The 22,027-nt window shown below is 41.3% G+C and overlaps 1 protein-coding gene across 9 annotated transcripts in view; it reads right to left on the bottom strand.

Annotated features, from left to right (window-relative positions):
• Positions 1–375: 375 nt before the first annotated feature.
• fgd4a (FYVE, RhoGEF and PH domain containing 4a) overlaps positions 376–22,027 on the bottom strand; it is a 34,619-nt gene continuing 12,967 nt past the window's right edge. For 3 of the 9 annotated variants that reach the window (XM_003967193.3, XM_011607002.2, XM_029841818.1), the window contains exons 2-18: positions 16,658–16,741; positions 10,672–10,827; positions 9,431–9,632; positions 7,217–7,613; positions 5,737–5,826; positions 5,501–5,646; positions 5,246–5,402; positions 4,742–4,880; positions 4,603–4,661; positions 4,386–4,532; positions 3,425–3,597; positions 3,311–3,341; positions 3,151–3,231; positions 2,944–3,069; positions 2,595–2,732; positions 2,356–2,496; positions 376–2,282 (exon numbers count right to left, since the gene is read on the bottom strand). In XM_003967193.3, the coding sequence (XP_003967242.2) occupies positions 2,022–2,282; positions 2,356–2,496; positions 2,595–2,732; positions 2,944–3,069; positions 3,151–3,231; positions 3,311–3,341; positions 3,425–3,597; positions 4,386–4,532; positions 4,603–4,661; positions 4,742–4,880; positions 5,246–5,402; positions 5,501–5,646; positions 5,737–5,826; positions 7,217–7,613; positions 9,431–9,632; positions 10,672–10,827; positions 16,658–16,741 (2,528 nt within the window). In that variant the 3' untranslated portion in view covers positions 376–2,021. The other 6 variants (XM_011607004.2, XM_011607006.2, XM_011607003.2 and 3 more) reach the window with 6 other exon arrangements.

Genomic DNA, 22,027 nt, shown 5'->3' with positions numbered 1-22,027 from the left:
TGCTTTGCACAGACAAGCACAAGTACAGCCTAACAATCTTCCTGAACTACACGATGATAAAGTGAAATTATTATACTATATTAGAAATGTTCTTACCAAGACTTGGACTGAAGAGACTCATCAGAGAGCGCAGTAGCCGAGAGCTCAATTAACCTCAGTTTGGGAAAGTGCAGACAAATCTGACACCAGAGAAATTGGAAAACGAGAATGCATATACTGTTTTCAGAGTTTTCCTCTCTTACTGTGATGGTTTGATGTGCTCAAATCATGAGGGATGGGTGGGATGAACCATCACTTTGACAGCAAAGTCAAAGTTGTGGGTAAGCATACAGTCTCATCTCAATAGTTTCAAAAAATAGATTTCACAGAAAAAGATCAAAGCAACCTTGACCTCAAACCAGCCTGATCAACCACGTTGAGTCTGCCTTTATTTATTTTACAGGTACATTTTTATAAGATTGTAAGTATGAATTCTCAAACTTGCTGTAGATGACAGGACTTAAAACACCTATATACATTCAGCTTTTTTGACAGAAACAGTTTGTGCTCTATTTTTTTGTTTGTTGAGTCTTGAAAGAACTGAACCATCACAGAGTTAGTGGGGAAAAAACAACTGTCTCAAAAAAAATTCTCCTAAAATCTACCTACGTGCGCTTTTGAGCCAACAGTGAGACAACATTGTGCTTCTTTTAAACAGATCATGCTTGTCACACTCCATAAATTACTTTAAATAATAAAATTAATTACAGCATTAAAAACACTTTTACATATCTTTCACCAGCTTTTCTGTGTCCCTGACTGTGCAATTTTTAAAAGTGACACTTGAGCACAGACATGGTCCCAAAGGTATTACAAATTTATTAACAATTATTAGTTAGCAGACCTGCCAACATTTATTAGTCTTTATTTTCTGGATAGCAAACGGGTTCATTCCTATTTTTATGTGTTTTGTAATCCTAATAAAAACAAATTTTAACAAAATAAAGGCCCAGTGTAGCAGGAATTGTGCACTTGTAATTGGCAGGAATTGTAAAGTCTGTTTCCCCAAAAGAACATTCTAGTTTATTTCTAAAATTAAACTCGAGTAATAATCGCCTCACAGCATATGCAAATATGTGCAGCTCGATAAACGTACAATATGACTGATTAATACGAATGATGAAAACAAATGTTAATTTAAAACCTGGCATGTGTTCCTGCTGCAACTTTCCATATTCGGATCAGCTTGTTTTTGTTAGAAGCTCATGGTATGAATCAGGCATGTTGGAGCATGTTGAAAAGTGCAATTAAGATGGCCAATATAAAGACTGAAATTGTTTTTCTTCAAATTTCTGTTGACAGAACAATTAATTCCTACCAGATCAAGTGTGTTGCGCAATACTGATTTGTGATTACTGATGCACAATTATTCAGGCTTCTTTAATGATTTGTCTCAACTTGTTCCCTTCAAACAGGGATCCGTCATGCCTGAGATGACAGATTCTATCCATGGTGCCAACCTCTGGGACCAGTTTGTGTTTCTTCAGTCATCCTTCTAGTGTGGACTGGTCTGCCTGCATGCATCCAGAAAGTTGATGTGTAGAAGAAACATCATAGTAATTTCTTTTTTTTTTGAGCAAATAAAAAGAGAAGACACTTAATCACTGTCTCTGTTTCTGATTCCTGTGCATGGGATATGAGACCACTTGAGTTCTGTGATTTGAAGTGAACAGCACCAGCAGGTAGAGTTATAATTGTCCTCTTTGCTTTAATTCTTGTCCCGTTCTGAGCAAATATCTGCAGTCCTCCTCTGGCCTCAGGAGCTGACTCGAGGACTCTAATGGAGACAGTCTGCAGTCTGACCCCTCTGCTCAAGTGATGATTGGACCAGGATGGGAATATACTTCTCCAATGCAGCTTTAGTGGAGGTTAAAAGGCAAACAAAGGCAACTTTTTATCCAGCACTGGTTTTCTTTTTTGTCAAAGATCCAAGTTTAAAGACAGCGTAGAGCGTTACACATAGTGTCCTTTTTAAATGAGTTTCATGTGCTGTCAGTAGAAGTTTCCTGCGTGGTGTTGTTGTCCAAACTACTGCCGTTGGTCTGAGGGGATTCTGGCTCTTCTCCCGTCACCGCCACTCGGATCACCTTCAGCCAGCGTTGCTTAATCTCCTCGGTATCAGCAGCAAAGTTGTGGATGGACTTTGACTGAGAGAGGCGGAAGCTGGCCGTGGGGTCCGCTGGCCGGATGCTGTCATCCACAGAGTAGCCCAAGAGAGGAATAGTGCACTGAGCCTTCACATCCTAAAGGGAGTGTACACAGGTTACCAGATTTAGATTTTTTAGCTGTGATTTTAGATTCTTTTTAGCATTTTACCTGCGGAGCTCCGTAGAGATAGAGCACAAGAGCCTCCTTCTCGGGGATGACACACCACACTCTCTGCCAGGGCTTGTTTTTCTCACAGTACTGCAGGAAGCCACACATGATGCTACTGCCTGTGAACTGAGCTGCCTCGATCTGTAAAGGGAGGCATAAGATCACGGCAAATTGATTTTAAAAAAAGGGGAAAATCCATGTCGTTCTTCAGAGAATACTAAGTGGAGCATACTCCTCACCTCCAGGATGCCCTTCTTCTTTCCTTCAGTCAAGCCCTCTCCCTTCAGGATGGAAAAACAGTCTTTGCATACTTTGTTGATCTTGTTGCTGTCATATTCTAGCGCAACCTTGTTGTCCGAACACTTCCAGCAGACGACCTGTAAAGAAGACCGAAAGATCCCACAGTGATTTGATATTGTATAACCAATTTATACACCATAAGCATTTGCCTTGCATGCAAGTAAAACCCTTCATCCACATCTGCTTTTATTCTGCACAAAAAACCTCAAAAACCTCCAACTAGGTTTTGCAGTGTTTCTCCCACATCCACCACAGGATAAATAAAACAACCACACGTAGGTGACTTACGTATCCACAGGCCCTACAGTGGTGTCTCCGCCTCATAAGAGCATTAAAAGGTTCTTTACACTTCATGCACATCGTGACCTCGTTATCGCGGATCCATCGAGGGGCACGCTTGCCCAGCTCCGCACTCTGTAAAATTAGAAATAGCACACAATCAGGGCATTGTCTTTGTTGTTGTTCTAAGACATAAACTTTGCGTGCAAAACTTACTGACACTTCATCCCCGTCTTTCAATGCGTTCTTGAAAGACTCATTTTTCTGTACGAAGATCTCGATGGTCTCCTGGAAAGCCTGAAATAAAATGAATGTTTATTAAGGACTGTACCTTACCTGCCTCAGACACCCGGTCAAGTATGAGAAGTGTGTGTACCTTAAGCCAGTCTGCTTTGTCCTGCTCTGAACTGAAGAGAGAAAAATAAAATAAATTCTTTCCACTTAAATAACAGATAGATAAATATTGTAACTGATGTATGTATACACACACCTTGCCTGAAGCTCTAATATTCTCTCCTTCCCAGAAACCTGGAATGTGTGTGGGTAATCCTCATTGGTGGTCTCAAGCACCTTCATGCCATCAATGCCTATCCGTGTCCTCACCGTGTACTTTGTCCCTCCCAGGCTGAACTTGGGGACGCAGTACAACAGCATGTTGTTGAACTGAGAGCAATAAAAACCCAGACAAAAATAATCAGTGTGAATCTTCCAAAAGACACTTAATACTGTGTTTATTAGGAGGGTAAACAGACATCCACAATGTGATGGAATGCTGTTATCAGTGATGAAGAGACTTGTACATTTGCTCACAGTATGGCATCACACAGAGGTGCTGCTGCCATAAAATGGTTCACTTTTCTAGTGAAGTTCACTTGACGTCTCTAGATTCTCAGTCATCCAGGTCATAGTTGTCCAAGGTCGTTTTCTGTGTCAGTTGGACTGTTTTTCTTCTCTGTGAAGACGTTTCACCTTCTATCCAGAAGGCTTCTTCACATCTGAACTCACTGGGGACAGAGCTTGAAAATATAGCCCTTGTGGACCATTAGCTTACTAATGATCTGGGTGGTCACCTGAGAGTCGTTGACAGGGTTGTTGGTAGGGTTGTTCACCTAGTTTCAGTTGGTGTTTCTCTCCTTTGTCTGTTGGCTCACATGGTGGTGAGTCTCCAGGTCTCCTGAAATGGTGTGAACATTTGGTTTGTGGTTGGAAGGAGTGGCGGACTGCATTGTACATGGGTGATAGGAAGTGCAGTAGCCCACCACCTCTGTTTAAGGATGGGTTTTCCAAATTGACATGGATGCTTCCTTGACACCCCTCTCAAACCAGCAGTCTTCTCTTGAAGAGAAGACAGCAGTCTTCTCTGGAAGACAGTCCAGTTGACACAGAAAACTACCTTGGATTCACTTGTGTCCTTTCCTGGACAAAATGACATGTTTATGAGCTTCTCTCACCAGGAAGAGGTATCGCTCCATGGCCGAGGTGTTCCTGGCTGCCAGCTTCAGGATGTGTCCCTCTTTGATGAATTCGTTCGAGGGGTTGACAATGTCCTCCTCCTCCCCAAGCATCTCGTATATCTCCAACAGCTTCTTTAGGTTCTCCTGAGGGCAGAGCAATAATGGTATCTGGTCGTCGATGGGTCAGAGATTGCTACCTTGGCTTTAAACCTACGGATTTTCGGATGGCGCTGTTGGAGTGAGTAGCTGCTGTGGCGATAATCTCTAAAGATTCTAGAAAAGATAGAAAAGACACGGGTTAACCCAGGGAGGTGTTTCATAAATAAAAGCAATGTTCAAGTGTGTTGACTTGCTTTCTGCATCCCGCCGGTCAGGATCATCCTGAGGCAGCTTCTTCAGGTAGTCTTTCAGCAACATCTCGTAGCGCGGGACTCTCTGCACGGGCTCCAGCATGTGATGCTGAAGCGTCAGAGAGCCACAGATCTCTTGGCTCTGTTAAAAGTAATCACACTATTTCCTTAATATCTATACTTCTAAGTGCAGCAAAAATAGCTTTAAGAAAGCTTTTAGAGACCTAAAGGGATCACTAAGCTAATAATCCTGACATTAAAAGTAAATATGATGCATTATTTATCTTTACTGTAACAGAATATTTAGCTTGTTCAAAATGCTGAATGATCAAATCAGAATTATTGTGATTGAGACGTTACATTGGGGAAAAAAAATCACAATTCTAGAATGGCTGAAGTCACATTTATACATAATCATACACCAAGAATGTGAACCTAGAAACTGGTTTTGTTGGCCCCCTCGGGTGACATCCTGTTCTTTTATTGGCCAGATAGTTCTGCGAGTACCTGTATCTCCTGAATGGTGGCCTTGAACTGAGGACAGCGGTCAGTCCACTGTTTCAGCAGCTCCATAGCTTTGTCAAAGTTCTTCACGTACTCGGCATACATCTTGAGAAAGGGTGTGAGTTTCTGCAGGATATCCCCTATACGAGGTGTGGCCACCCTGCAGGGAGGGAGAGGTGCGGAGTGGTTCATTACTCCTACTGAAGAAAAGGTAACATTCCTGGGCCGACTATTGTTCTGCTTCAGACTGACGCTCACCATTCTCCCATGCGCTTCTCCAGGTCTGGGAGAAGAAACTGACTGTGAAAGGTGTGAATGGAGGAAATGTTGGAAAAGATGTTCTTCACTACATCAACAGGAAATGTCCCTTTAGTTGCCTCCTCCATTAGCTTAGCACAGAATACCTGAGAGCAAAGCAAATGCAGTCTCACTCAGAGGTACTATGAGATTTTTTATTTTCTTTTATTAAAGTCCTTCTAATAGAACTTTCCTACCTGGTCTAGCAGGTTCAGTCGGGCCACATAGGCCTTCTCTGTGTGTAATATCTCACTGGCAATCTTAAACAGCTTCTGTTCATTTGTCTCCTGGAAACAGAGAAAATATGGATTTTCTGTATAGGTTCTGGTACCAACAGCTTAATGATATGGGAAAGTTAACTCGGTTTCAAAAAGTCAGCCAGGTCACAGTGTTCACAGTTCATATTCTGTGTAGTTACAGTTTCAGTCTAATACTTCTTTAAAGCTGAGCAGCCCTTTTGCACTTCATACTTGAAAATGTAGCCCTTTTTTCAACACAGTGCCCAGAAGTTAAATAAGCAGGAAATAAGCAGAAGTAAGGATCAGACTCACACACTTCGCTTTACCTCTGCCATTTCCTATTTACTTTAAATTTCCCAGTATTCACACCATGCAAATATTTTTTGTTAAAAAATGCCAGTCAACACAGGCTTGATCTGATGTGCCATCATCACAGTAGTTACAAAGCAGCCCAAAGGACTCATCTCAGAATAAAGAGATCATTACAAAAATGGAACAAGGAAATAAGCACATTTGTTTGAGTGGCTCCTCATTAATATAAGCCTCAAAATCTACACACTCAGACACAGACATGCAGAAATGGAAGAAAAACAAACAAAAAAAATCATTAGGAGACACAATTTTGGAAAAATTACTTATGCCTCTCCCCCACCAATCATTTTACAACCTACCAGGCACAGTATATATATTGTAAAGACTAAAAATAAATTGTATATATGCAGTAAAGATCAAAACAGAAGTTAATTCTGAATAGATATGAAGCCCCCTTCATAATTTTTGCTTTGTTGTGTCGCTAGTAATCATTTTTTTGTACCCTGAATGTTGCCATGCTTATTGCCGCATTAGTTCTACTTTATTTGGTCCAACGATGGTACTTTTAATGTTCTGGGATGCCTTTAGCGGCATTTCAAAGGCAAAGAACATGAATGTCCTGACTAAATAATAGCATAAATAAACCTCAAAGTTTGCATGTTAGCTAAATACAGACAGCACAAATGAACATGATGCATGAAAAGACTGGTTTTCTGTTTAGATTGGGAACAAATTGTGTCCCACAAACTCTACAAAACCAGAACTGCAGAGTTAACCCAAAGTTTCATCCTAACTTTCAAGGCTCACTTTCAGTCACATTGCAAGAGGTTTCTGTATGTTGTTCCTCTTCTGTTCAGCAGAGATAGAGAGGAAAGAAACAGCTCTGAACCTGTGATATTTATAGTCTGTAGACGATGTGTGGGGATGGGGGGACTCAGTTGCTCAGGCCAACGGCATGTGCACACAAAAATACACACAAGTGTGTAAGTGTATCGTTACAGAAATAGAGTATCCCAGCAGTGAGTTCGGTATTGAACTATCAGTACTACAGTGAGTGCAGAGCAACTGTGGCAGGTTCTAAATATACGACACAAAGCATTTAAGTACACAGCAGATGAGCACATACCTTCTGGTCTGCAACCCCTTCACTTTGTCTGTGCACACTTTCTGTCTCGGTACCGTCCTCATTCCCAGTATGACTTTCTGTACCAGTCCAGTGTCCCTGTGGAGATGAGCCTTCATCTTCTGGACCAGTGTTCCTGTTCCCGATATCTCCATTTATAATCCCAGCAGTCCTTTCATTTGTATCCTGTTGGTCCTCATACTCTTTCTCTTGCTCCATCGGATCTACCAAACCATTAGACTCCTGTCGGTGGGCATCCTGCGACGGGGCTGAGAAATTATTCTCTTGAATTTCACCTGCATCTGCCTTTTTTTGGTCGCAGCGGTGAGGCGGTCTGCAGTTAGACGACTTGCTGCCAATCTGTTTCATAGACGAACTGTCACTCTTGTTCTCGATGCTGCTAGAGGAACAGAGTAAGAAAAAGCAGTGGGGTAAGTCAGTCAGGTGGTGCTCAATAAAGTAAAACAAACAAAATAAAGAAGCTAGATCCTGTTGGCCTGACTACCAGCTAGAGATGTTGATCAGGGAGTGTGACACAGACCCGTGGACTCGGGTCTTTTTTCATGTGTGTGTCAGAGTTAAAAATAAAACTGTGGAGGTGTGAACACTTCTTTCTCGGGCCACTGACAACCGTTGTATATCAGAGGAAGTGTGTGTGAGTGCGTGTGCGTATTGCATGTGTGTGCTAAATTGTTGAGAAAGCAGGGAAAGAGAGGAACCCCAGTATCCCCAGAGGTTTCTCTTGTCCTACTTCTGTGGAGTACTCGTGATGCATACTGTACAATAATGTTTGGGTGGAATGTTACTACAATTGAAAAGAAACATTTTTTCAGGAGGCAGAGAGCAGGAATAGAAGATAGAATAACAATCACACACACACAATCACAATGTCACCATTAAACTTGTCAACATCCTCTCCCTGCAGTTGCCCCAGCTGTTTCCCCGTAAATGACCCTTTAGAGCGAGAAGCAACTGAGAGGACAACAGCTACTGTATCTCGGCTTGGTTGAGCTTCAGCAGTTGCTGCATCACCATTTCTAACAATAAGAAGGATAGACTAAATATATCTTCTTCCAAGCCTGCTGTGTCTCTGCTGATCTTTTTTTTCTTGTTAGCCGCTGCTCTGTCGCGCCAACTGTCGCTGCACGGCAGAAACAGGAAGTGTGTATAAATAGAGGAACAACGGACTGGTGAAACACGGCTCAGATGAATCACTTCTGCATAGACGGCCGATGGAAGCGTCGTACTGAGCGATAAACCTTGAGGGCATGTTGAGTGGCACAACAAATGGCTCATCTGTGTCAGCAGGTGTAACAGCAGGTGTTCTGATTCCAAACCCCTAAAACTGGACTAGATGAAAGATCGGCATCAGTCACCATGTGGTTGGACTTTAAGGTGACTCTAAGGCGGCCAAGCACCATGTGAACCAGATTAATACATTACAGGGTTAATTCCGCTCATGGACGCTGCAAGCCTTTCTCTTTTCTTGTTTCCAGGGACACCAGAGGGCTAATTCCCCACAGGCCCTGCAGAGTCTGAAGAGAAGACACACTTGTTGTTCCGATTAGCCTCACTCCATAGATACAGAAAAAGCATCGGTTCCCACCGATCAAGGAGACCCAATGTTCTTCAGGATTAAACAGGAGCGACTGTTGTGCCTCTGAGCACTTTCAGATGCATTACAATTACAGATAAATCAAGCACACAAACCCTGCACAGATATGTTTCTCTCCTTCTGGGTTTGGCTGCGGTAAGATGCAAAGCCAGCAGAATACCTGATCCTTTTACCGCTGTGAAGCACCAGCAACGATGTTAGCACGGAGAGAGGAATCCTACCTCACACTCTTGGGCTTAATCATGCAACTGAATCCTTCTCCCTGAGTGACCGAGGCGGTGCGTCTCCCCACTGTGCCTTTACAAATCCCCGTCCATCTCCTGCTAAACACTCAGCTTGCGGGCTAATCTGAGCTTGTTCGTTCTGCAGCTCTCGTCTGCGCAGCTATCATGAATCAGGCTGGGGACTTTGATTGTGAGGACTTCTGCTTTTTTCCTTGAAATACCCAGCATAGGAAACATTATCAAAGATGTTTTATTTCTGCATCTGTGATTACAACAGCTTGAATGTTTAAATCAGATGACCAGTCTGGATGCTGATATCTAATAAAGATGTTTCTGTGAGATAGACACAGCATGTTCTACCCCGATAGAGGCCCCTACCTGTTCTCCTCAAAGCGGTTGATGAGGTCCAAGACTTTGGACTGCTTCTCCCGGGTCACAAACCCCCTTCCTCCGCCTCTTCCTCCTCTGTCTCTCCCCGCTCCCTCCTCCATGCCTTGTCCAAGCAGTGGTTTCTGGACGCGGCTAAGCGGGGATGAGGAAACCGTCACTGGGCTCTGGAGATGCAGTGGCTTTGGAGGCACTGATGGGAGAATATTAGATGCTTAGATTTTCTTCTTTTAATCCTTGTGCAAATGCAGGTTTTGATCTATAGGAGGCAGTATAAGCTGCATTTGACTGTACAGACACACCTCAGCTACTTGATCATTTTTTAATGTAAAAGTGATAAAAGTTCAAAACGTGAGATCGAAATCAGGCTTCAGGATTATCAATCAGTGCTTTAATATAGACAGAACACTGGATCTCATCTCATCAGTACAGAATAATTCGCTCAGCTCAAACAAGAGAGAACTAGGTTCAAAGCTCCGACGACAGCTTATATAAGTGTGTTTGTACTGTCTCCATCATCCTGAGCAGACGCACATTTACTCCAGTATAAATTCCTATAGTGTTAATGCATGCTATTGTTCCACTGTGGACTTCAAACATACCTTTCTCCAATACTATTTTAGCATTTATAATCTGTATATTCTCCATTTACTGCTGCAACTTTCTTGTGAAAAACATTTGACGCTTTTATCTTAGCATTTCAGCATGGTTTTATCTACGTATGAGCATAACATGAGCAACAGAGTACAGTCACAAATTTTCCTGCTTAGTTACAAATTCTAATATTTTTTTTATGGACTTGGATATTTTCTTCTACTATAATTGGGTAAAATATAGGGTGTATATGGTGGAGCTCTAAATGTAAGTAACAACACCAAGAAAAAATAATTTCTATTTCCCCAAAAGTCAAAGTTATGATCAAATGAACAAAATTAAAAATAGTGAATCACAAAGGCAATAAAAACGCCTCTTCTAGAATGTTTCAAGTATCCAAAAATATGGAATATAAATATCACAGTGCAGTACTAAATTAAATGCTCTTCACTGTCTGTGTAAATCTGAATTTGATATGACATAGGTATTCTAAAATAAACACCACACAAGCCTATAAAATCACCGTGAAAGCGGAATATAAAGTTCCGTCTGAGGTGAGTATATAAGTTCTGCACTGACACAAATGTGCACGCCAGTATGCATGCTCAGCTCCAACCTTGTGCACTGACATTATGTACCTTGTGGTTTGGACAGTGAGCGAGTACTGCTGCCAGGGCCTCTTCCATTGACACTGGCCTGGCTTTGTTTAGTGCCTGACCCTCTGCCTGTCCGACTCAGACACGCCTGCACGCCGGAGGAGTTTCTGCGATGGACTGCTGGACTGCTGCCCAGACCTGAAGGACACAGACAAAGAAGGAGGAGGTTCAAGACAAGCACGTTTTCCCATAACCTTTTTCTATTTAAGCTAATGATGACCTGTAGGTGGCAGCAATACTGAATTAAATGCTTAGAAGTCAAATCCAAAATATTCACTGGACCCCTGAGACAGGGGCTCAAAACAAACTGTGCATGTCTTACTCAAATACTTTTTTTCCCTTAAAAACAACAAATGCAAATAAACACAAAAGAGAAAATGTTTCATTTTTTGTAGCAGGTCTTGTCCGCTTAATTCTATCACATCGCACAAAGATTTGGCAGACCACAGACCGCATCTGTACCAAACTGGGGTAAAGCTACAAAGGTATAAGACATCATACCAAAGCATTTTCTGACCGTTTTTTGACAATAAAGTCAATCATATCCAGGCAGATTAAAATAGCCAAACCATAGAGAGAGAGAGGAAGGGGGTGGGGGGTGGGGGGACAAAAACATTTAACCCACAACTGTTAGCGGCTGTGGTTTAAATATTAACATCGGATCAGACCAGATGGGTCTCCGACCAATGAGCATCTCCAGTTGTGACCCATCCAGCTGGCCACAGGTGGTCCAAGCACCAACACTGTAGACTGAACCAAGACTGATTTAATGGAACAAGTGGCAATGTTTCCACTAGCCCAAATGTGACCTCAGAGCACACATGGGACAGTTCAATGTGGCAAATGCCTGTATATGGTTAAAAGATGCAGAGTCTACAAATATTGACATTAGTTTCAATTTAAAGAGTTTATTTCAGTGTTTGTTACTTCACATGTTTATGGAGGTCTAGCAGTTTTCACTTGGCTAAACCATGTCGAAACTCTGATGCTTGGCGTATAAATATAATTTCTTGATGCAAGAAATTTGATTTACAAAATTTAGACCAAACTAAACTAAAATTATCTGCAGTTGATCAAAAGAAACCCAAAACAAATGCAGTTTCAGCAAGCACAGAAATGCAAATACTAGCCAATGTCCCAAACACAGCACAACATTACAGTGAGAAGATGTCGTTTGAATAATTAGAAACATTTCAGGATGCAACTTTTTATTATATAGCAGTATTGGTAAACTTTGTGAATCTAGTAAACAACGGTTTTACGGGACTACTGTTGTCAGTTACCAAAGTGACTGCTAATTGAACCCATCCAAATGGAATAAAGTGTTTCCAACTTTGCGCCCCCCCCCCCCTCCTTTTAAAAAAAAATTACATTACAGTGATCTTTAACTTACCAACACTGGGACAAAAGGGCAAGAAACAACCACAGAATCATATAGTCACAGTTTCTATTTTAACAGCCTGACCGTAATTAAAGACAACCACTCTGGGAACTGTTGGACTAAAAACAGTCCCACGCTATATTCAGGAGAGCAGCCTAAAATTAAGGATGAATCCTAAAAATAACCTCAGGAATTTTTCTTGATTGTGCATGTGGCTTCTTCACTTGGCCACATTAAGAGATGGAGAAGATCAACAGGTTCCTGCCACAGAATTCATGTTTGGCTAAAACTTAGCCTTAAGTCTGCAAACTCCACATACGGCTCTGCTCAGACAGCATGGCACTCTCCGGTTGTCAGCTTGTCAAAACACCAGTCCCTCAACTGTAAATCACCTCTGTGCCGCAGGCTTTCACTTGACCTCTGTTAGTGTTACAGTCCAAGGATGAAAAGATAAATTACATGCGCACATTTGACTGCACAGGCACACCTCTGTGAAATGTATCACTGCAGCATGGTTCCTGGTTCCTGAAATACGACAACCTTTTTCAAAAGTGGAGCGCTTGGCAACTAGGTGACTGTTGTTCCTGGTTACTAGCTTATTCTTACCTTTACTCATCAAAGTTGACCTGGCTGGATTACAAAAGCCACAGACACTAAATTAGTGGCCACCAGGCCTCCGCCCTGCGTTAACGCTTTCATTCTTCTCTTACCAGAAATGCAACCAGAAGAGGATGTCATTTTTTGTTTACACGGACAATCAAACGGTTTAACCAGCTATCTTCCTAAACCAAAAACACACTTGAGGCAGTGCCACAGGAAGTAAAGTAACCAAACAGATACTTGCCTGTGCACTTATTTTTGGATGGTGAGACTTACTGCTATGGTAACCGACCCCGATATTCTCCGGAAACACACACTTCATTGTGCTGCAGAGTCGACTCAACCTGAAGGCTTCCATCATTCTTTATCTTGTCCTGGTCAGGTGTCAGCAGTAGAGTCGTACTCAGCTCAAGTTCATAAAGTTCAGACTTTGCAGTGAGAATTCAAAACCAAATGATAAAATACGGAAAAAGTCAGTGGGTCATGCACCAATACGGCTGACAAACTAGAGACAAAGCAACATAAATCAGGTTATTTGTTATTATTTATCGTGCTTTTTTAAAAATGGACAAACGGTTCAAACAAGGTTTCATTTGCCTGCCAACTTTAACACCTTCCCCTTTGCGTCATCAGTCAGGTTGTATTGCTGCTCTACCACAAACTTAAAGGCAGCATTGTGTTGCTGGTCCAGTCAAATGTGTAACTGAACTTTAGTATGCGGAAACATTTAACAAATAAAGATTCAACTTTGATTTTGACATGATGTGATGATCTACATCTATAACAATAAGAGAAAAATAAAAAAAATCACACATTACGCCAAGTGAAACCCAGGTGTGAATGCAGGTGTGTCAGTCACTGCACTCAGCTTCAGTCAAACACCCTCATGACATCACCATCTCACCGAAACGGCGACGCCTGACTTCAGGACTGCCTGACCTGACTTTTCCACATTCCTCTCAAACCCCTTTCTGTTAAACGTGTGCACTAACACTGCAGTGCAACAGGTGAAGGAAACACAAAACTGAAGACATGGAAGAGGTGTGAGATTGCAAGTCAACTGACTCTCAACAAATTCTACTTCCTGTCAAGAAAAAACAGAATTAAGAAACATAAACAGCACCATATGTGCTTCAACTAAATTACTTTCTTAAATCTCAGTAATGGTTCAAAGACTGTAAGATCGCAGTGAGGCTCAGGCAGAGAAAACATTACATTGTTCTCATAAATTAGTTAAGGAAAACCAAAAAAAAAAAAGCCAAAACAAAGTGATACCTGCGCTGGGTTCGGAATCTCCAGGGAATGACCTCAACCTGGACTTGAGATAGAAAAATCCTCAGTAGGGAATCATGCTGTGTGTGTGTGTCTGTGTGAGAAAGTCTGTCTGTCCCACAAGTGCACCAGTAGTTTCCCTGGCAGTGACTTCAGCCAGGATAAAGCTACTCGACTCCTCCCTCCCTCTCGCTCACACACCCACCCACTGTTTAGGTGGCTTTCAACAAGTATTTGCAGAGGCTACATACACGTGCATTGACGCATGCACATAAGCTTACCCCAGGTTCAGAATAACTCAACATACTGTATCTCCCTTGTCTATTATATTGTGGAACAATTCAGAACAAGGCGGTAAAAGAAAAAAAGGCTGTTTGCTGAAGGCGGTGCTGTGAAGCCCCATCAGCACTCGAGTGTCCTTCGCTCCTCAGTTAGACTGATCAATGATTCACAAACAGCAGAATTAGCCCAGAGGACCACCGCTCTCATTTATTGGCTAAACCTCCAACTTATTTCGAAACAGGTGATGTCTCCACCTCAGGTTAAGTTCATATGCAAATCTTAAAAACACAAAGATGAGTCAACCAAGTTTTTAAAGTTAAACACAGGAGAAAAATATGCCAGAGCCCAGTGCCTCTGCTTCCTTTTTCAGATAGCTAATAAAATGTACCTTTTGCAGAAGTCAACGCGATTTGCTGCCCGTCCAGTTTCTCCATGTTTTGTGCATGTGTTCCCTATGCAGACCTTCTGAAATGTTCACAATCATATAGTCTAATGGGCAATCACATGGTTGCACCCAAGTAACCAATACAGGGACTCCGTCACGCCTACAGTTTCACACAGCTGCAGTCATCTTTTATCATCCTCCAATGTGCATGTGCACAATATTTTCACACACATTTTTACAAACACATACTGCATTACACACATGCCTCGCTTTACAGACAGACTTCTGGAAAAAAGGGTTGTTTTGCTGTCACAGAAAACCCGTTTGACCATTAAAAATTCCACTTGCTTGCATTCTTTCTAAATTAGCTTAGCAGCGTCGCACTTTATCATACAATGATAACCGATTTTGAATGCTGAGGCTCACGTGTTGACGATGCACAAATGAATACTACTTTGTCTTATCCTAAGCTGTGTTTGTAGGCTATAAGTGCTGATACTATACTCAATTCATTTAATTTTTTGAGACAGGAAACCAAGTGATCACTTTCACAAAATGAACCCCAGTTCAGGGGTAACTATATATGACTCAGAGGGTGTTACCACATAGACGAGGTTGTGTGTAAGGTGCTTTAACATTAGCAGATGTGTTTGACTGCACAGCTGTGACAGGTCTGAATGTGACTTTTAGAAAAGCAGCTGTTCTCTTCTCTTCCCTTCCCTCTTCTCTTCCCTGCATTCCAATCAAGGAGCTTTAATTGGATTATGCTTTTGAACCATCTGGTCTATCTTCAGCTCTAATATGAAGTTGTTACTGTATTAGTTACTTTCACTAACTCATATTAATTTTAGTGTTTATAATTTATATAGTGTTTATAATTTGACCACTTTAGCCCCAAAATCAAACTAGATGTATACATAGCTTGAGACATAACTCTAACATGGCTCTGCCTTATCAGATCTTAAAATTAAGTGAGTACATCCTTATCAGCAATCATACTAGATGGGCTCAAATGCCAATGCCTAAACATTAAATAAACGAGTCTAGCATGTGAAGTTACAGACTACAGCAAAATGCATGAAGTGCTTCTCCAATGGCTATACTGTTTTGATACTTTAAGAATCTGAAAAACTTGCACTGAAACCCGCATTTCCCTTTTCTCCTGCTTGGGTTGCGGGAAACTCACTCTTCAAACTTGCTGCGTTGCACCGCTCCAGATAATGTTAACCTCTTTATGTCTGCTTGTTGGTGTGTGGGAAACAAAAAAAATCCAGAATAGGACAAAGAAGCAACGTATAGAATACTATGTATATCAAGTGGATTTTCTAGTATATCTGAATGTTAAACCAAACATGAGTGGTACACAAGTACAGGATATGTAGCCAGCTGTCAGCTGAGACTCGAGGTATTTGCATTTACGCTTTATTTAATCATTTACACTTTTCTATCACTTAATGAGATTATGGGTATTATCATTAGTTTAAGTCATTGTTTGACTATTCCCCCAAACACATAGTTTTCACTCCTCCGCACTTTAGCACTGGAGATGCAGCACGCGAGGCTGCAACATTGAACACATGGAGATCTGGAGAAGTGGTCAAAAGATAGAAAAATGAACTCTGATGATGCAAGTTTGATTAAAAAAATCCCCTCAAAAACAGTCTGTTTCACACCTTCACACCAGCCTCCTCACAGATCTTGTCTAAGCATGTCATCCTGTTTTAATGACAACACGTCTCTCAGTAGAATCAGGACATGTTGCCAGACTGGAGTTGGGCTCCAAGGCTCCTGATGGAGATTACAAACAAGCAGCCTTCCTGTTGCATTTCAGAGCTGGAGACCGATGATTCATTGGGCCAATAATAAACATCGGCAAGAACCCTGACAGATGCAACACCTTGTGTATGCGAACAAGTGAGTTGTCAAAACTTTGCGCCCAAACAGTCACTCAGAGGTGCTATCTGTACTAAAATATCTCCAGATGGACGGACGAACAGACTGAAAGAAAGAAAAGACACAAAACAAACATAGAAGAAGATGCCACATACCTCTGGAGTGTTCAATTTTCACCGCCACGCAGGCGTCTTCATCAACATTCCTAGAGTGAAAGCATCCTGCTTTGTCTTCCCGTTCTGTGAGGTCAAAAAAGACATTTCATTTTTTTTAAAAAAAGCAAATTAGGTATAGACAGATTTATTTAAGTCTCTCTCTGCAACGGAGACAGGAACTTCTTTTGCATGCTTGTTTTATTATAGATAAAAGAAGGGATGGAGGCGAGAAATGATGGAATTATTTTTTTGGCAGACTTGCAGGCATTCAGACACAGACCAGACCCAACATCTCAGCGATCATTTAGTAGCTGATTTATGGAGATTTGAATGAGTAAGCTTCTGTTTGTTTTAAGGTATAAAAAGGAAAATGGCACCCCTGGAGATACAAGCTCTAATTAGTCTGCCTGTGAGATGTAGGGCGGTGTCTGTGGGGAGCATCAAAGCTCAGCCCAACGGTTTAATATGTACCTAAAGATTAAAGGAAAAATTGCAGCGAAGCAAAAACAATAACTCGTGTGAGTACTGTTGTGGTATTTTCCACTCTGAGGCACCAGCAGCTGCAGGATTATGTTTCTGACATGCAGCAACATGACCTGCATCTGAAACGACTTCTTTAATGTTGGACGCTTGCTGTTCTGACAGTGACAACATGTTGACGATGACAACAACCACTCGTTGCTGAGAAAAATGCCTTTTTTTGGTTCGTTTTGTGTGGCTTGATTTGGGCATCAGCTCACACCACATAAACACGTTGACATATATACAAATGGTGTAATGCACAGCTGCAGTGAGATGGAAACAGTGAAATAGCAGGCAAAAACATCTGGTGATAGCCGATGTGAGGTCTAAACTCGAAGCAAAAATCAAAATTAATCTCCTACATCTGCAGCAATTAGCCCTCGTTTACTCTTCAGTCATGCTACTCGTAGAAATAACTCATTTGCCTCATTTCTGCTGTCTGTGTGGGTTATTACCATCTGAGATTTCTTCCTGCCGAGCTCTGCAAATACCACAGGGTCATCTGTAATTACATTTTGGAGGATGAATTTTGCTATCTGACACTTAGCCCTGCGCATTGACTCGAGTGAACCATAAAGCTAAAAGTGAACATGACTGCTAACGAGTCTGGTCCAAACTGAGAAAACGTATCTATAAAACATTTTCTATTACTAATTTCAGACCTCCTAAGGGAGACCAGCTCATTTTTATTACTGGCACACACAAGATAATTTGGTACAATATGCAAATCATATCAGTTGAGTAAGAAGTGCTGGAGAGGTCACAACTGAAGAGGTCAGAATGGAAGAGATCACAACTCAGTAGAACAGCGCGATGGTACTGGGGTATGCTGGAAAGAATGATTCAACATATTCATGGCTGGTTTAGCAGTGCAGAAGTAGTCATTCTTTAAAGTCGCCAGCTGTGGGAAAATGCAGTAGCTCACACGTTTGAGGAGGTGAGAGAGGTTGCCAATTCTTAATTTTCCTGCGACACTGCTCGCAGAGCATACAAATTACATAAATATGCATGAAACATTTTAAATTAACAGTCAAATATATGAGCATATATACAGTTTTACAAGGTAGCAAAGGCAACAAAGCTATTTGCAACATCCCCCTAAAACCTATCACATAATTGTAATAAATTATCAATGACATTTCCATTTGAAAAGACAAAAACAAATATCTTAAAACTACAAGTTAAAAGTCTGTCAAAAATATTAGAAAACCAGTAAAAGTAAATTTCATGTGCTCTTGATCTTCAGTATGTCATATTGAGAATAAGGCAAGAAGAAAAATTGGATTTGAGATTAAAAAAATAATAAAATATCTATTTTTAATCATAATGCTTTCCAAAAAGTGCTTTTGAATCTGACCAAAGCTGTAGGGGTTAGATATTCAACGAGTACCAGAGTCAACATCACTATTAAACATCAGCATGTAAATGGGCCCTCATGACTATGACTATGACTGGTCCATTTTTAGCTCAATTACAACCTTGTCGTCTTTATTTTGTCATACAAAGACACATTTTTAAGTACAACAACAAAGTTTTCTTTTATTGTCCATTATTGTCAGACCTGTAGTCTCACTCTGGTAAACAGGGAAGAATGTCTTTTTATCCAAATTAAAGCCACCTTCAGCTACACTATTACAGTTAAAAGAGGGCAAAGAAAACAAAGGGAAGGATTGATTGACCAAGAAATCAAACAAAATATCCCTTTAACAGTAGTGTGTGATGTCGAAAGTGATATAAAGAATACAGTTTTCAATCATGGCAGCAGATTAGCAGATAGTCCTGAAGTAGCTTCACGTAAGCATCCTTCCTAAACTCAAAAAAGTGTACTTAGTGCAGCTTAATTCAGACTGTGTGCTTGCTTGTGTGTGTGTGTGTGTGTATGTTTGTGTGTGTGTGTTTGAGGGTGTCATGCAGGGGTGGGGGTGTAATATCTTGGTGCATAGATTAAAAATGGCTTTACCATCCACCATCTGGACTTCTCGTGAAAGGTCTGCCTGCTGTGTTCTCTCTCTCTCTCTCTCTCTCTCTCTCTCACACACACACACACACACACGTTTTTGTGTGTGTAAGTAACTACCTCCATCTGCTGTAAAAGTATCTTATTCACAATAGAACAGACTTAAGAAGCTTAAAGGGTTCCATAAATATCAGACACTTCTTTAAAATGACATCTCACTCACCTAACTGTGACCACCACCCCCTCAGTGAAAACTCCATCATGTGACAGACATCCTCATTTGCCTGTTGTTTCCTGACGTGGGGGATGTGTTACTATGTCAGCACTGGAAACACAGATGAATGCCCAACACAGTCTGCTCAAACACAAGTGGCAACATCCAAGTGTGGGTGTGTTTTCTTCAGCAAAGGGGTACAGTGAAGAGAATTTACTGGACTACCTCTTGGGCTGACCTTAAAGTTCCTCTTCCTGTATGTCAACTTCCTGTTTTTCCTAGTCAATAATCTATCATGAACAGAAACTACAAGATGCCTTAAATGGAAACAATTCAGTCCAAAAAACACAAATGATATATTTCCTTTCTTTGCAAACACTGTAAATATTTTATCCCGTCTGTTAAAAGCCTTAAACATGGTGTTAACTGATGAAGGGCAAGTAAAACCAATTTGGCTCATCCCAATCCCAGCACAAGCCAAAACATAGGCGACTGACGCATGAGAAACCTGTGACACCTGCACCATCATTGTTGTGGGTTCTGGTATCAAACTGATAAGGGATGATCGACAGTGACTTTTCCCTTCTCACAGTTAGACGTGCATTTTGTTTTATAGTGTACAGGCAGTGGGTCTTCAATCAATTAATTAGCAAAGAAATAAAATATTTCTTACTCAGGAGCTCGAAATCTACTTAACCATGAGATTTTTTGAGTCTCAAAAATGTCTGTTGAATTCGAATTTGAGCAAACTGTCGTTCATGATCAATTTGTTTTCCACACAGATAATTTACATATGTAAAAGTGTTTGAAGCTGACTGCATCCACACTGGGAAAGCAACACCTATTATTGTGTTTCTGTGCCAAAACCTTCTGCAATTTTTCCCTTTACCTGATGGTTAATGACCACAATTCTTTTCTAACTAAAATGCTTTACTGGGCTTGCAGGCATACCTGTGAGATGTCTTCTCCACTGAGGCAGGGATTTTTCGCTCCCTTCACCCACGCAATCGTTATCCATCTCTGTCTGTTGAGTGAGGTTTTACCCGGAAGTTAAAGCCTTCTCAAACACGTTCCCCCTTAGGTGATTATCTTGTGTATTTATCCAACAAAGCCTGAGAGCGCTGGCCTTTCACTGTACAAACCGGTTTAATGGAAACTGCAGTCATCGTGTGAGGGTGACACTGAAGGAGGCAGAATCAACTCTTGCTGTGTTGGTTTACTTTCACTCTTCTATCTCTACAATAATGCTTTGAGGTTTTTGTCAGGACTGAGAACAGGACGAGCTAAAACAAACCAGAAACTGCATGCACTTACCTCTGCGGAAGGCAAGGAGAGACTAATGCATATAGACGGTAGGGTGACAAAGATGAAAAGCAGCCAGACATAATGTCAGTGTCAGTATATAATGAAATATCTAAGCACTCATTAATAAATATCACACTTTTAAGACCCCCGACCATCTAAGAGGGCTCATTAACCTAATCACTTTCCTCTTACATAGAGTAGAAATGAAAAAAGTCTATATGAAGACATAAAAGGCTGTTTTACACAGAATATCATCGCGCCATACTACCATGTCACATTGAAGAATATTCAAAATCATTGTCCAACATGTACGAGCACAAGTTTTGGTCAGTCTCCGCAGCAACGCCTGTTTATGGCAACATCTTTATTCTAACATTCCCCCCCAAGCAACATCTTTTTCTGCACCTGCAATAAAGACACAAGAATGTTGAGTGGCCTCATCTGCATAAGGCTGCCCCAGACTGAGATCAGCACAATTCAAATGGGTCTCATAAATAATGGAAAGGGAATTTATTAATATGCCAAGTCACACCCCTTTAATCACAGCAAGGTTCATAGCAGTGATAATGTGTGTCTTTCCCCTGGCACATGTGTGTATGCGTGTTTGCGAGCGCACATCTGAGCTTTTACATGCTTGTTACACAATAGATTGGCTGCTGAATGAGAGCAGATGCGTCTGTCTACCTCCTCTCTTGTCCATCTGGATTGAACAATTATCAAAGAGTTATGGGTCTCTTTTGCGGGCATAATAGAGTGGACAAAATAAAAAAAACCTTGAAAAACCTTTGTGTGGTCAAGGCCACCAGATGTGACCTAGCATCTATCTCCTGAAATGCAAAAAGAACCCCAAAACAACAACAACGTCTTTGTTGATCAATTGCAGCGGTTTCCACCAACATGATTTGTTTTTGTCTTATTCAAGAAATCTATGCCCTCACTCTCAGTTTAGAGGGATTTTGAAATTGTGCTCAACCAACTAAAGGTTTTTTGTCCTATGAGTAACTGCTGCCAAGATTCCTCCATTTAATCTTCTATTCCAGCTACTAAATTGTTGTTATCCGGTTCCCATTGCTCTTTGCATTCCACTAACACAAACATGTGCCACTGCTACGTTCTGGTTCCCGGCAGGCTTCCGACATGGCCCCAGCATGTGAACATAAGCTTTCAGTAAGATCCGAACATGTTCACTGACCTGTGTTCAAGGAGAGCAGGTCGAGTGGGCAGTGGGGTAAGCGATGCTGAACCCCATCACCCAAACTACTTATCCTTGAGTGACAGTTATTGTGATCCAGGATGGTTGTTAATACTGAAATGTGTGGATGTCTGGTCACATTTAGTGGATTTAGGGGTTGTTCTGCAACAAATGTAAGCA

The sequence above is a fragment of the Takifugu rubripes genome, chromosome 9, assembly GCF_901000725.2.
Source record: "Takifugu rubripes chromosome 9, fTakRub1.2, whole genome shotgun sequence".
Lineage (NCBI taxonomy): Eukaryota > Metazoa > Chordata > Actinopteri > Tetraodontiformes > Tetraodontidae > Takifugu > Takifugu rubripes.
The sequence above is the reverse complement of the archived record's forward strand: the minus strand, read 5'-3'. Positions and strand labels throughout refer to the sequence as shown.